The following is a 15,359-nucleotide window of genomic DNA, read 5'->3' as shown; positions in this document are numbered from 1 at the left end:
GGGAGGGGGAGCCGAGGGGTGCGGACCGCTGGGCCGAGGCGGCCTCCCCCTCCCCGAGGCCGGGGGTGCCTTAGCCGCTGGGGATCGGGGCTGCAGTCTCTGCAGCTCGATTTCCCACTCTGACAGGCGCCATTTTACCCCTGAGGGCTCCCTCCTCCCTTCGTCCCCCCCTTCCCCTCTGACACTGCTTCCGGTGATGACGTGTAGTCGCTTCACCAGGATTAAAGTTCCCCTCCTCGGCCTGTGAGGGCGGGTCTGGCGAGCGGAACGGGCTCCAGCGAGGCCGCAGAATCGCGCAAGCGCGGAAGGGGGCGGCGGGGCGGGGCCTGGGGCGCAGCGGGACCGCCGGGAGCGGCGGGGGCGGGGCGGGGTGACATCACTGGCCACCGAGGGGCGGGCGGGCTGACGGGCGCGTGCGGCGTCCTCCCCCTCCCACCGACAACTGCCCCAACGGCTCTTCGGGCCCTAATCGTGGAAAAAATGTCCGGCGTCTGTGCTCCGGCGCTCGGGAGAGGCCCCTCCGCGTGAGCCCCCCCTGGGATATTGCACATAATCACCTTTCATTCCAGACTAGGCTGTGTCTCAGTGGAGGGAGGATTCATGGGGGCCCCGCCCCTTTCTCCTGGAGGGGGCGGGGCTGTGGGCCGTGACAGCATCAAAGGGCGCCGGACAAGGGTCCCGACGCACCTTGGAGATGGAGTCTGTGTGGGGTCTGGGCGGCCTGGTGCTGCTGCGGGGTGAGGGCCTGCGGTACAGGGGGTTCCGAGCCGGGCTCCCGGGGCGGAAGCGGAAAGGAGGCGCCATGCGTCCTAGACTAGGGGTGGTCTCCAGGGACGGAAACGTCCGCGTTCTCATGCTGTTTCTCCTTCCCCTGCTGTCCCCAGACTCCGTGGAGTGGGAGGGGCGCAGTCTCTTGAAGGCGCTTGTCAAGAAATCGGCGCTGTGGTGAGTATCCCGCAGCTTCTCCCCCGAAGTCCCTGACGGAGGAGGGCGAGGGAAGGCCGGCCCCACTCCGTGACAATCCATCTCTGCCGTAGTGGGGAGCAAGTCCACATCCTGGGCTGTGAAGTGAGCGAGGACGAGTTTCGTGAAGGTTTCGACTCCAGTATCAACAGCCGGTACGTTGGGAGAGAGTGCCTTGGGTGTGGGGTCTCTTCAGGACATCCGTCTACAGCAGCAAGCGCAGGACCTGGTGTGCAGATAGGCATCGGAGGTGTGGGTAAGGGGCTTTCAGGAGGCGGAGATTCCTGAGAGGTGAGGAGTGGTGAGTATCTGGAGAATCCAGAGAATAGACCGTAGAAGCTGAGAGAGAAATAGAGCGTGATAAAAGGCTGTGAGTTTAGTGTCCTGGAAGATGAGAATGAATATGTTCCGGGGGCCTGGCTGGCTCAGTGGGCAGTGCCTGTGACTCTCAGTCCCAGAGTTGTGAGTTCCAGCACCACCTTGGGTGTAGATATTACTTAAAGATAAAATTTTGGGGCGTCTGGGTGACTCAGTGGTTGAGTATCTGCCTTTCGCTCAGGTTGTGATCCAGGTCCTGGGACCCAGTCCCTCATCAGGTTCCCTGCAGGGAGCCTGCTTCTCCTGCTTATGCCTCTGCCTGTCTCTTTTTTTAAGATTTTATTTATTTGAGAATGAGAGATCATGAGCAAGGGGAAAAGGCAAAGGAGAAGCAGACTCCCTGCTGAGCAGAGATTTGGACATGGGGCTCCATCCCAGGACCTATGACTATGACTGGAGCCGAAGGCAGGTGCTTAACCGACTAAGCTTACCCAGGCACCCAAAAATAAAATCTTTTTAAGTAAAATGAATATACTCTACCTTTTTTGGGTTATTCAGAATATCATGATGATCAATCCGGACATAGATTCCAAACTTGCATCAACTCTACCTAGCTGTAAGCTTCTGAGCAGTTTGTTCTAGAGGCAGAGGAAACAGCCTGTGCAAAATTAGGGATGTATGTGAAAGCATGCTGTTTGTGGGAGGTGGAAGAGCTTCCTGAGTCCATACAGATAAAAAGGTACCTTGTAGTAAAGGTTGTTAGCATGGAGAGGAGTTCAGATGTTATCCTAAAGGCAGTGAGAGTCCTTTTGAAATTTGGGAGGAGACTGATAACATCATACCTGTTAGACTACTCCAGTGGCTGATATGGAGACAGAAGGGGACAGCCTGGAGATCAACCAGGAGGATAACCCCTGCAGTTTTCAGGGTGTGCTCAAAGGACAAGTGTAAAAGGACCCCAGCAGGTGGAATTTCCAGGAGTTACAGACTGATGTAGTGAGGAGGTCAGGAGGCTCCTGAACCCACCCATGTGCCTGCTTGCAAAGACTACTATTCGGTCTGGAGAGCTCATTAGATTACATCTGTCTGTTCAACCCTAATTTTGAATCAGATCTTGGGATAAATTATGTTAAAATGGCATAAGAGAAGCAAAAGATAGGAGGTGTCTGGGAAGGAGTTCGACCACCATGAATCCTTAAAAATCCCAGGATTTTTTTTTTTATTTAAGATTTCATTTATTCATGAGAGAGAGAGGCAGAGACACAGGCAGAAGGAGAAGCAGGCTCCATGCAGGGAGCCTGATGTGGGACTTGATCCCGGGTCTCCAGGATCATGCCCTGGGCCAAAGGCAGGCGCTAAACCGCTGAGCCACCAGGGATCCCCGAAATCCCGGGATTTCTAACCCATGCCAGACTCCTTTATCTGCACTGCTATTGTATTAGTACGTAGTTCCGAGTGACTTAATTCTTATGTTCTCTAAGCTGTTTTATCAGCAGGAACCACGTGTCGTGTTGCCTTCTCTTTCTCTTTCCAAGGAATGATACGTTTTAAGCACTACTCAGGAAATAGTTGATTTTGATGATGATAGCAAATATTTATGAAGCATTTACTGTGTGTCAGGCATTGTTGTAAAGATCAAGTGGTGCGGTATCTCTATTCTACAAACAGAACCCAATCTCATATTAATTTATCAGGTGACTTTGGGTACATAGTAAAGCCAACCTTGGAGCTCAAGGCTTTGTGACGCCAAAGTCTATGCTATCAATCACGACGTTCTATCTTTCAGTGTTACCTTCCACTGATATTTAGGATATTAAGTCAGAAGACTAGAGCCCTGAAGATCACAGGGTGAAGTCAGGACTGAGGGAAGGAGGGCAGTATTAAGTTATTTCCTGTTTTCCCTCTGCAGGCTGGTTTACCATGATCTCTTCAGAGACCCCTTCAACTGGTCACAGGCTGGAGAAGCCCTTCCAGGGGGACCCCTGGGAGCCTTGCGAGCCCTGTGCAGAAGGACAGAGCCTGGTCCTGTCACCATTGCTCTCGATTCACTGAGCTGGCTGCTGCTGCACCTCCCCTGTACCACCCTCTGCCAAGCCCTGTGTGCCTTGAGCCAGCAGCATTCCCCCCTTGGTGAGACTCCCCTTCGTTCTTCTTATATGCCTTCCCCTGCCAAGGAACAAGCCCTTTTCCATCCTAAGAAAAACCATATTAGAAATTTCCAGTTGGGCCTTATTCTATCTCTAATAATTGTTTTCATTCTAGACTGCCACGATTGCCATCTACTGATGACTTTATTTTTTCGCGAAGTTCTTTCTTACTCATTGGTTTCGTTCATTGAACAGATACGATATCATGTAATATGTCAGGTACAATAGTAGATGATAGGAAGATAAAGGCTGAGTGTAGTCAGATTCCCACTCAAAGTTCCATAAAGGATATAGACAGGTAAATAAGCAATTACTAGATAGTCTGATAACAGCCATGACGATAGAGGAAAAGGCAGTATGTTTTGAGGAAAGACGTGTCCTAAAGAGCAAGCAGTTGCCCTGGCACTAGCCTGAAGTATCCTGTGGGTTCTGCAGTGGACTTTGGAGCCGGACACCCAGCTTGGTGTTAAGGTGTTTGATATCTCAGTGTTTGAGTTTGCTCTATAAAAGGATGGGGGGGGGGTGAATTGATAGCAATTCCAGATGGTTCATCCTAATACTGTTTCTGCAGGTCAGATAGGGACAGACGTCAAGTGGTAGCAATTTCACGTGGTTCAACCTAAAAATGCTGGCCCTCATAAGGATTAAAACGTGAAAGTATCTGGTACAGTGTGTTGACACGTGGTAGATGCGCCCAGAAAGGGAGGGAGCCAAAGGATCCCCTGGGGAGTGGATCCAACTGGGATCCTAGTGTATAGTTCCAAAGCCTGCAAGTAGCTCTGTGCATCAGAGATGAGGCAGAGATCAGAGGGGGAAGGTGTTAACCGCATCCTGAAGGCCGTGAGGAAGAGGCTGCTAGGACTGAGGTCAGCGTGGGCCGTGATCAGATTGGCCCTGGTGAGGTGAGGGCTGAAGGAGTGAGGTGAGACGAGCCCGGGGGAGGCAGGACTGGCAGAGGCGCCATGGAAGGTGGGCCTCACCTCGTGTGCTCCTGCCTTACTGTGGGATTCCAGGCCGCTGTCCTGCAGGTTCCCCACTGCCCTTCGCGCCCTACCCTTCTGCCCCTCCAGGTGGCAGCCCCCCCGTGGAGCCTGTCCGTGTTCTAGGCCTGCTACACATGGAGCTTCATGGCCCAGGCCCCATGGGAGCATTGAGCAGCCTGGCCCAGACTGAAGTGACCCTGAGTGGGACAGCAGGCCAGGCCTTGGCCCACATCCTCTGTCAGAGGCCCCGCCAGCACCCAACCCACCAGGTCAGGAGAACCCCAGGCGAGCACTGGAGGTTGGGGTCACCCACAAGGGGCGTTCGGATGGGAAAAGCAGTAAGAGCTGACATGATGAAGTACTTCCTGCATTCATCGTTTTGTCATTTTCCTCAATCTTCACAGCTACCCCGTCAGGTCGATTGTTTTATTATACCCATTTAGCAGCTTGGGGAAGGTTACCCAGAGCTCCAAAGAGTAACTGGTAGAGCCGGGATTTGAAGTCAAGGTTTCCTGACTCGGATTCCGTGAGCTTAACCAAGAAGAGGTGTCAGCTTCCAAGAAACGGCAAAGGAGGAAAGACTGGAAACAGTTCCTGGGGGAGGAGGAATGAGTCCCGATGGAGTGGTTGGAAGGAGGGCTGAGGAGGGAAGAGCAGGTGCCGTAAGCAGCCCATTACATAGAAGATCGGGGCCTGGGGCCATTAGATCCAAGTTCTCCCTTGTTTGGTTCATAGGGTGGAAAACACCTTTCTGTTAATACTCTTTTTTCTCCCCAGACTCAATGTTTCTCCATCCTGCCTGACTTCAGCCTAGATCTCCAAGAGGGACCCCTGCTAGAATCCCAGCCCCACCCAGATCCTCACATACCGCCGGTATCTAGGGGTGCCAGGGCCAGAATAAGGGAATGGAGATGGAAGAATAAAACCTGCAGAGGTTGGGGGTGGTCAGGGATTCCAGCATTGAGGCAGAGTGGCAGCATCCTTTGTACCTACAGGTGGAGCCCACAACTCATTTGACCTTTAACCTTAACCTGTCCAAGAAAGAGAGAGAAGCCAAAGACAGCCTGACACTGCCCTTCCAGTTCAGCTCTGAAAAGTAAGGTTGGGGGCGCTAGGCACCTGGGTTCTTGAGTAGAGCCCCACATGTGGGCTTGGGATGGGAGTGATAGCTAGTTATTGATTAACCTCCCAGACTTCATAGGGGCTGAAGTCCACCTCCAGAGACAAGTCTGGGGAGTGGTTCGCTATCCACTCATACTCCCAACAAGGCAAAGGGGCCTTTATGTCTTTTTTCTGTGCATTGGAGCCTAGGGTCACAGAGCAATCTGAGGCTGGCCAGCCCAGACTCCGGGAAAGTGGCCCTACAGATCTCTAGACAAGAGTGCTGGGAGGACAGGAAGCTAGATGGGTGTGGCAAAGACAGGTTAATAATGACTTCAGTATATGCCTGCTGTTCTCTGCCCAGTGTGTGGGTGGGTGAAGCAAGAGTGGCAGGATCCCTGCCCTCAAGCTGCTAAGAACGTGAGTGTCATTAGGAGAGCGGTATGAGAGTCTCTATCCCGTACCAAATGGTGCTTTGGTACTAACTAAACGGGGAGGTTGGGGAAAGGGACTCGGAGCAAGAAAACCTGGAGGGCAAAGAGGAGGGAGTCAGTCACCTGGAAGAGTACACAGATGTGACCCATCACCCACCCTCACCAACACCAATTCTCCCCTTCTCTGTCCTCAGGCAGCAGGCTCTCCTGCGTCCTGGGCCAAGTCAGGCTACCAGCAACATCTTCTATGAGCCGGATGTGTATGATGACTTGGACCAAGAGGACCCAGATGATGACCTGGATGTTTGACTGGCGGGTTGGACTGGCCTAGAATTGGAGGGGAAAGACCTTGGACCCATAACCATCCTTTGGCTGTTTGCTTTGGCCTTGCCCTGTCCCTGCCCCCACCTTGTTCCCTGGTGTGGGGGCCCTGCCCCATGACCCGTAAGTCAGAGTAGCTTCCCATCAGGACAAAAGGTGGGAGGGGGGTGTTAGGGGAAGGTGAAGAAAATGGGAACCCCTCCCCTCCCCACGTAATAAAATTTTTATTTTTCTACTGAAAAAGCAGCTTTGGTAGCTGTTCAAACAAGAATTGGGAGTGGAAGGGACTGAAGAATGGGAAGAGGTGAGGGAAGCCAAGCACCTCAGTCTTCTAGAGTCAGTGGGCAGTGTTGGGGCCTGAGTGACAAGGAACAGTGGCGCAGAGAGAACAGTACATGTTTTAAGCGGAAGCCGGCACATTTAAAGGTTCCAGGTTCCCCGCAAAGATTTGGGGTGGAAGAAAGTAAAGGCCCTGACGGGGAAAAAAAAGAAACGTACTTTCCAAAACATACTTTTTTTATTACTGTACAAAAAGCACATCCTCCCTTTTTGTCTCCCCCACCCCACCCCACCCCCACCCTGGGAACTGTACATGGTGTGCGGGGTGATGAGGCGAGGCTCCAGTTCCACACCCCACCCATGGGCTGAGCTCTGCCCCCCAGGTCATTTCAGCACCTGGGCACACCAGAGGCTGCCAGGCTGGGGCTGGGGGGGGGGGTCCCAGCTCACACGTACTCCTTGGCAGAGTTGGGCTTAGGGTAGGAGCGGGGTGCACGGTACCCAGCTTTGCTCTCGCTCCCAGGACAGGAGCAAGAGAGCAGGGCACCTCCCAGAATGACCAGAGCAGACCCTGCCCAGCCAATGAAGATGGCAGGACCAAACTCGTACCTACGGAGAGAGGGGGTTGGGGTCAGAAATCCTGCCTTTCCAGACACCAGGAACGTAGACCTATGTCCCCTCAAGAGGCAAGGCTCTCATACTTACTTAATATTCATGGGGACCAGGGGGTTGTAGAAGTCCGTGACAATCTGGTGGCCGTACCAGGAGCAGGCTACCAAGGCAGCAAGACCTGGAGATAGAGTGGTTCAGTGGTTCGGGTGTATTAGGTGACCCCAAACCAGCACCTGGTGCACCCTCACTCCAGGACACAAGGGGAAGGCCCTTGAGCCCACCTGGGGCCTGTTGCTCACCTCCCACAATGAAAATGATGCCTCCGGTCATAGCTATTCGGGCCTTCTTCACTTTGTCGTCTCCCCCACAGTTGGTACACTTCATGCCCATCGTGGCCACAAACATGGCCAGGAATCCCAGCACCAGGGACACCACCATCAGGGCACGGGTGGCCTGCAAGGCCGCTGCGGAGCAGGGGTTAGGACGCCCTCACTGCGGGAAGTGTGCGCGGCTCCCGCCTTCGGGCCGCCAGCCTGGGGCCCCTCCAGCCTGGGGCCCCTCCGGCGGCGGCCTCGGACCGAGCCGGTGGATCCTGCCCCTCCCGGCTCCGCGGCCTTCCCGCCCCGCCCCGCCCTCTCCCGGCCATGGGACCCGCCCGGGGCGCAAGGGTTTCGATGAAACTGCCCGGGGTTTGGGGGGAAGGGGAGGACCGGCCTAGCGGAGGGAGCGGAGGCGGAGGCCGGAGACCCCCGCGGGCCACACGGTCTGGCCCGCGGCCCAGCGCTGACCCCGCTATCGTGGCCACCGGGTTTGTGGCTTCAGCTAATCGGCCGATAAGATTACAGGCCGCCGCCGGCGGCCCGTCTGACGGAGCGCACGGCCCCTCGCCGACCCTGCGGCCTCCGCCGCGCGCCACCTTTTGTCCGGGAGAAAAGGGCGGGAGGCGGAGGCCGCCACCTGCGCGGGGCGGCGGGGGAGGGTCCAAGGGGCGCGCAGGCCGACGAGCAGCCGCTGGAACCCGGGCCCGCGGCCCTCCCGCGCCCCTGCCCGCCGCGGCCGCTTCCGCTTCCTCCTCCCCACCCGCTCCCCAGCAACCCCGGGCGTCGGGCCGCGGCAGCCCGCACCCCACACCCCGCCCGGCTCGGCCGCCCCGTCGGCCCCGTCGGCCCCGTCGGCCCCGCGGCCTTACCCGACAGGGCCAGCACCGAGTCGTACATTTTGCAGCTCATCATGCCGGTGCTCTGCGTCACGCACTCCATCCACAGCCCCTTGTACATGGCCTGGGCCGTGATGATGTTGTCGCCCGCGTACGAGCTCATCTGCCACTGCGGGATGGCGGTGCTCGCCACCAGGCCCGCCCAGCCCACCAGGGCCAGGGCGAAGCCCAGCAGCTGCAGGCCCGAGTTGGCCATGTTCGCCCTCGGATGAGGTTGGGGACGCCGGGTGGGCGACCCTGCGGTGAAACAAAGCAAATTTGGGGGGCGGCCCCACGGAAAGACAACTTGCGGCGGAGTCTTAAGTCACCCAAAGAGAAGGTTTGGGTCGGTGGTCCCAAATCTTTTTGTCACCCGGAGAAAATAAATCGATCCTTCCGGCGGGGCGAGGGTCTCAGCTGGAGGAAGAGGCTCCGCTCGAGGACCGGCGGTCCAAAGAGCGATCCGCGAAGGCCGGGCGGTCCCCTCCGGCGCTCTGGGCGACCCTACTCATACAAAAGGCAGTCGGGCAGTGTCCGCGCCGTCCTGGAGGCTGGAGGTCCCCAAAGTGCCCTGGGCGGGAGACCTGGGGCTGCAGGGAGAGGGCGAGGCTGCTCAGCCGCGAGCAGCCAGGTGCGGGCGGACAGGTGCGGCGCACCTGAGTATATGTAGGGCGTCAGGGGCGCGCCCCCGCGGGCACCGGGAGCGCGGGGCAGGCGGGACCGGAGGGGCGGCCGAGGGTGACCTGACGTCACCAAAGGGACACTCACCTGAGCCGGAAGTCCTGGCCCCCACCCCTCCGGGCCCAGGTGAAGAGGAAGAAACATGAGCGCCAGGGTCACGCCCCTTCTCTGGCCCGGCTCGGGCCGCTGGTGGGGAGGAGGTGGAGGCTTCTTGGGAGTTCCACGCTCGAAGTCAGCCCCTCGAGACAGGACTTCCCTCGGGAGCCAGGGTGCCCCCTCCCCTCTCCCCAGCAGGTGAGCCTGGGTACTATGGAACCAGAGCTGTGGAGGGACGCTCTGGGCTCCTTCTCTCCTCCTACCCTCCCCCCTCCCGCAGGGACTCTTGGTTTCTACTCGAGGTGTATTCCTGGCCCTGCCCTACTTTCACCCCCACCCTCTGCTCTTTTTTTTTCAGTTGGCTATCCCAACCGTCCCCAGCTTCAGGAGCCCCAGCTCCAATCCTCAGAACCCTGCTGCCTTCGGCACCCTCCTGGGAGTCTCCATACCCAGAGCCACCGCCCTGCGCCCGCTGCCCACCTCCTTCTGTGCTGCCCCACTGCTGACATCCTGCTCCCAGGCAGGGCGCCCCGATACCCCCATCTTCGTGGCTCTCCGAGCCAATCTCTATCCCTGACACAACTCTTGCCTGGGCCCTTTGCGCCCCACCCCCACCGGCGATCACCGTCCCCCCTGCCTCGAGGCTCCTTCCTAGCAAAAGGACAAAAACTCGGAGGCCAGAAGTTCAGCAGAGGGTGGGGAGCAGGGTAAGGCCTGGGTCAGATTCTTGGCCACACCTGTCATTCCCCTCCCTTGGAATCTTTCCAGAACCCATCCACTTTCTGGCTTCCCCCTCCCTCCAGCCCTACTACACGTTTCCTTTTCCTTCGAGCCCAGACCTGACTGCACTCTTCCCATCCTCTGGCGGCACTGTCTCCCCAACACCCAGCTCCCCGGTGGCCTTGGATGCGGCCCTCAGAACCCCAGGTGGCCCTTGGGCTTCTGTTCCCACGCTTCCCAGACTGTTGCCCCCACCGCCCTGTGGACATCTCTACCGAGTGTCTCCAATAGCTCATCCCGCCCTCGCCTCGTGTCATCTCCCCTGCCTGCCTTTCCTCCGTCCCATTCCGCACCCCTTCTGAGTCGCCCTTGGAGCCCCTTCTCGGGAGCCCAGCCGCACCACACCCCTGCCCCCTCGCCCAGAGCCCTCTGCACCCTCCTCTCCTCTGCTCCCACTCCTGGACTCACACCTTCCCATCTTCTTCTCCATTTCTCTTTCTCTTTACCTCCACTCTCTCCCATTTTCCGTTTGTCTTCCCCCTTTGAAACATTTCTCCGTAAGGCTCTCCTTTTATGCAGTAAAAATATTAAAGGGCCCCGGGACTGAGCTCATCTCCCTGCACTTCTACAAAATGCAGACTTCGATGAGTTCTTTGTTGTTCGTTTTTATTTTTCTACTTTTTTGATTAATGGTGAGTTGGGTTTTGTTAAGGTGCTTTCCGGCTCCAAAATGACATGTTTCTTGTTACCATCCTATATCCAGTTTGTCTCCAAGCTCACTGCCACTACCTCAGGCCCACCCACTGTCACCCCCTGCCTGCGTACCACCAGTGCCTCCAAACCAGCATCCCTGCTTCCCTGCTTTTCCTTCCAAAATCCATTATCCAGAAGGAAACTTGTGTGTGTGTGTTTCAAACTTAGGTCTTGCTACTTTCAGTTTAAAATCCTTAAAATCGGGGCACTCAGGTGGCTTGGTGAGTGAGTGTCTGCCTCCGACTCAGGGCGTGATCCCAGGGTCCTGGGATCAAGTCCCTCATCGGGCTCCCCGCAGGGAGCCTGCTTCTCCCTCTGCCTGTGTCTCTGCCTTTCTCTGTGTGTCTCTCATGAATAAATGAATCAAATCTTTAAAAAAAAATAAATTTAAAATCCTTGAAATTGAAGTGGCCAGGTGGTTCAGTCGGTGGAGCATCTGCCTTCAGCTCAGGTCATGATCCCCGGGTCTTGGGATCGAGTTCCACGTGGGGCTCCCTGCTCAGCTGGTACTGCTCTTCCTACTTGTGCTTGCTTGCTCTCTCTCTCTCTCTCAAATAAATAAAAATCTTTTTTTTTAAATCCGTAAAATCTTCCAATGTCATGCCTCTGCTCCTCTTGCTCCATGGATTTGGCAAATAAAGGCCATATTGTGGCTTATCAGACCGGGCCTCAGCCCCACTGGCCTTCTCTCCACCTCTGACATCTATTACTTTCCCGCCCACCAAAGTACCCTTCACACACTCTGTTCCCTATGCCTAGATGCTTTTCTCTGTGCTCCTGACCTGCCTTCCTCTACCCGACTCATCCCTGAGGGATCAGCTTATATATCACTTCTCCTGGAAAGCCTGGCCTGACCACCCCGCCCCAGACTGAGTCATATCACCACTACTCCAGCTTTAACTTTCAAAATTCTTATCATATCATGGTTTCAGACTATTTACTCTGCGTGATTATTTATTCAATGTCAGTCTCCCACTGTCGATGTGTCTGGGTTTATCGCCAATAAATATTTGATGAACGAATGAAGAAACAAAAAGTGAACAATATCTTCATTTACTTGCTCAGCAGATATTTTCCGTGTTCCTGGATAACGTACCAGACACCATGCTTGACGCCGAAACAGGAGAGATGAGGACACTGCACTCATGTCACTTAGATTCTAGAGGGAGGAAACAGACCACAGGGACAAAAAGAACATGGTGCATGTTTTAAAGGCAATAAGACGGGCAGTGTGATGAGGTTGGGTCCACTCTAGACATCAGGGAGAACTTCCCAGGAAGTCACCATAAAATAAGGAGCCAGCTGAGAGAAAAGACCATGTTGTAGGTAAAGGGAATGTCCAAGTGCTGGAATCCCATGTCAATTTAGCCTTTGCAACTTTGTAGTATTAATTTAAAGCAGGATCTCTCAACCCCAGTACCTTTGACATTTGGAGCCAGATAATTTTTTTTGAATTTTTAAAAAAGATTTATTTATTTATTTATTTATTTATTTATTTATTTATTTAAGAAAGAGAGAGAGAGAGAGCGCACACAAGCATGAGGTGGGGTGGAGCAGAGGGAAAAGCAGACACCCCCCTGACCAGGGAGCCCAATGTGGGGCTCAATCCCAGGACTCCAGGATCATGAGCTGAGGCATGAAGGCAGATGCTTAGCCAACTGAGCCACCCAGGCGCCCCAGGAGCAGATAATTCTTTGTTGTAGGTGACTGTCCTGTACATTATAGGACATTTAGCAGCATTGTTGACTTGCACTGATGAGATGCTGTAGAACCCTCCTCTGTGCCCCAGTGTGACAATCTAAAATGGCTCCAGACACATTGCCAAATGTCCAAATGAAGGGACAGGCAAAATGGGTCCCAGTTAAGAGCCACTGAGTTAAAGTGTGACCAGTCAACATCACTGTGGTTATTTTGCTCTAGTAGCTTCAGGTGAATGGTTGGGTTCAAGGAGCAAATAGATGGATGGGCGAACTTAACCAGGATTGGGATTTTGCTAAGAACAGAGAGAAATGATTTAATATATTTGCATGAGAATGTTTTATGTAGGGATCCCTGGGTGGCGCAGCGGTTTGGCGCCTGCCTTTGGCCCAGGGCGCGATCCTGGAGACCCGGGATCGAATCCCACATCGGGCTCCCGGTGCATGGAGCCTGCTTCTCCCTCTGCCTGTGTCTCTGCGCCTCTCTCTCTCTCTGTGACTATCATAAATAAATAAAAATTTAAAAAAAAGAGAATGTTTTATGTGTTATATTGTGGATATAAATTGGGAAAGAAGGAAAGTAAGCCTAAAAAAATAAAATTAGCAATTGAGATAACCATATAATTTTCTTTTTTTTAATTAAAGATTTTATTTATTTATTCCCTGCGGGGAGCCCGATGCAGGACTCAAACCCTGGACCCCGGGGTCACTACCTGAGCTGAAGGCAGATGTTCAACCACTGAGCCACCCAGGCATCCAAGAATATGGAACTCTTGATCTTGATCTTGGGGTGGTGAGTTCGAGCCCCACGTGTAGCCTAATGGTTACTTAAAAATAAGTAAATAAGTAAATAAATAAATAAATAAATATCACCTGAATATGAAGACTAAAACTGCAGAGTTGTTGAAATAAAATGCAAAAGAATAGAACAGTTTTGTGGTACAGAGATGGAACAAAACATTTGCAAATTTTCCAAATCACAAACCATAAGGGGAAAATCTATTATTTAAGGATTTATATTGAAGTTCACCAAAGAATAATTAAAGGGCAGATGACAGAATGAGAGAAAATATTTGCAAAGTGCAAATCTGACGAAGGACAGATGTCATTTTTTAAAAGATCTTATTTATTCATTTGAGATAGAGAGAGAGAGACACAGCATGAGCAGGAGGAGATGCAGGGGGAGAGAGGGGAGCAGGCTCCCTGATGAGCCCCACATGAGACTCAGTCCCAGGACCCAGAGACCATAACCTGAGCTAAAGGCAGATATTTAACCATCTGAGCATCCCCTGATGTCATTTTTAAAAAACTTTTTGCCAGTCACAAGAAAAATACCAAGACTGCAGCCCCGGTGGCCCAGCGGTTTAGCGCTGCCTTCAGCCCAGAGCGTGATCCCGGAGACCTGGGATCGAGTCCCACGTCGGGGTCCCTGCATAGAGCTTGCTTCTTCCTCTTAATCTTAAAAAACAAAAAACTCCCAAGAGAAAAGAATCTTAAAAACAAAAAATCTTAAAAAACAAAAAACTCCCAAGAGAAAAGGAGCAGAGTATACAACAAGGACATTTACAAGAGAAGAAAGCCAGGATGCAACAAGTGTTTCAACAGATTTTCCAAACTATAAATCACCAGATGAAACTGCAGTAAGACATATCTTTCATCCATTGAACTGAGAAATATTACAAATCCAAAGAAATTTTCATTTATTGGATTAAAATCTCATACTCCATTCTGGTATTTATTTATTTATTCATTTATTCATTTATAAAGATTTTATTTCTTTAACCACCAGAGGGAGACAGAGCACAAGCAGGGGGAGCAGCAGAGGGAGAGGGAGAAGCAGGCTCCCTACAGAGCAGGGAGCCCCATGTGGGGGCTTGATCCCAGAACCTCAGGACCGTCACATGAGCCAGAAGGCAGACGCCCAAGCAACTGAGCCACCCAGGATCCCTTATTTTATTTCTTTAATTTTACTTATTTTAGTTTTTGATAGAGAGCGTGTGAGCAGTGAGGGGCAGACGGAGAGAGAGAGAAGCTTAAGTAGACTGCATGCCCAGCAGGGAACAAGATGTGGGGCTGATTTCATGACCCCTGAGATCATGGCCTGAGCCTAAATCAAGAGTCAGAAACTTTTTTTTAAAAGATTTGATTTATTTATTCATGAGAGACACACAGAGAGATGCAGAGACACAGGCAGAGGGAGAAGCAGACTCCACGCAGGGAGCCCAATGCGGGACCCGATCCCAGGACCCCAGGATCACGCCCTGAGCCAAAGGCAGGCGCCAAACCGCTGAGCCACCCAGGGATCCCCAAAAGTCAGAAACTTAACCGACTGAGCCACCCAGGCCCCCCCCATTCTGACTTTTAAAGGCCTTACCATCCCAAGTGTTAGTGAGAGTGTGAAGAAACAGAAATTCTCACACCTTGCTGAGGGGAATGACAAATGGTACAACCACTTTAGAAAACAGGTTCATACAAATTTACAGATATGTCTGTAATATAATCTAGTTGTTCTAGTTCTTTTCCAAGAGTAATGCAAGCACAGTGTCCATACAAAGACTTGTACCTGAATGGTCCTGGCAGTTTTATCCATAGGAGCCTACAACTGGAAGTGACCCAAATGACAGCAACAGGTGAATGGGTAACCAGACTGGCTACTATTGATAATTGAATCAATAATCTTCAGGAATAAAAAGGAATGAACTCTTGATACACACAACCACACATATGAATCTCAAAATAAATCCATAAAGTGAAAGAGGCCAGACAACAGTACAATCTGGGGGCCCCTGGGCGGGTCAGTAGGTTGTGTGGCTGACTCTTGGTTTCGGCTCAAGTCATGATCTCAGGGTGGTGGGATGGAGCCCAAGATTGAGATCAGCTCCACACTCCGCAGGTAGTCTGCTGGGATTTCTTTCTCCCCCCGCCCCTCCCCTTACTCGTGCTCTTGTTCTCTCTAAAATAAATAACTTTTTTTAAAAAGAGAGATAGAGTAAATTCTGTATGTTTCCATTTGCATGAAATTCCAGAAAATGCAAAGTGTTCTATAAGGACAGCACTGG

The 15,359-nt window shown here is 52.9% G+C and overlaps 2 protein-coding genes across 3 annotated transcripts; one reads left to right on the top strand and one right to left on the bottom strand.

Annotated features, from left to right (window-relative positions):
• Positions 1–544: 544 nt before the first annotated feature.
• ELP5 (elongator acetyltransferase complex subunit 5) lies at positions 545–6,510 on the top strand. 2 transcript variants are annotated; one of them, XM_077892939.1, is made up of 8 exons: positions 545–737; positions 885–945; positions 1,038–1,118; positions 3,191–3,411; positions 4,535–4,680; positions 5,189–5,284; positions 5,407–5,507; positions 6,141–6,510. In XM_077892939.1, the coding sequence occupies exons 1-8, from the start codon at positions 695–697 to the stop codon at positions 6,253–6,255; spliced, it is 864 nt and encodes a 287-aa protein (XP_077749065.1). In that variant the 5' UTR covers positions 545–694; the 3' UTR covers positions 6,256–6,510. The 2 variants fall into 2 exon arrangements, with proteins under 2 accessions (XP_077749065.1, XP_077749064.1); XM_077892938.1 differs by having other exon boundaries at positions 546–737; positions 4,499–4,680.
• A 255-nt stretch (positions 6,511–6,765) lies between these two features.
• CLDN7 (claudin 7) lies at positions 6,766–9,033 on the bottom strand. Its single transcript, XM_077892945.1, has 4 exons — positions 8,348–9,033; positions 7,458–7,622; positions 7,252–7,336; positions 6,766–7,155 (listed from the first exon to the last, which is right to left on the bottom strand). The coding sequence occupies exons 1-4, from the start codon at positions 8,568–8,570 to the stop codon at positions 6,993–6,995; spliced, it is 636 nt and encodes a 211-aa protein (XP_077749071.1). The 5' UTR covers positions 8,571–9,033; the 3' UTR covers positions 6,766–6,992.
• Between the last annotated feature and the right edge of the window lie 6,326 nt (positions 9,034–15,359).

Source organism: Canis aureus, chromosome 3 (assembly GCF_053574225.1).
Source record: "Canis aureus isolate CA01 chromosome 3, VMU_Caureus_v.1.0, whole genome shotgun sequence".
NCBI classification, from domain to species: Eukaryota; Metazoa; Chordata; class Mammalia; order Carnivora; family Canidae; genus Canis; species Canis aureus.
The sequence above is the reverse complement of the archived record's forward strand: the minus strand, read 5'-3'. Positions and strand labels throughout refer to the sequence as shown.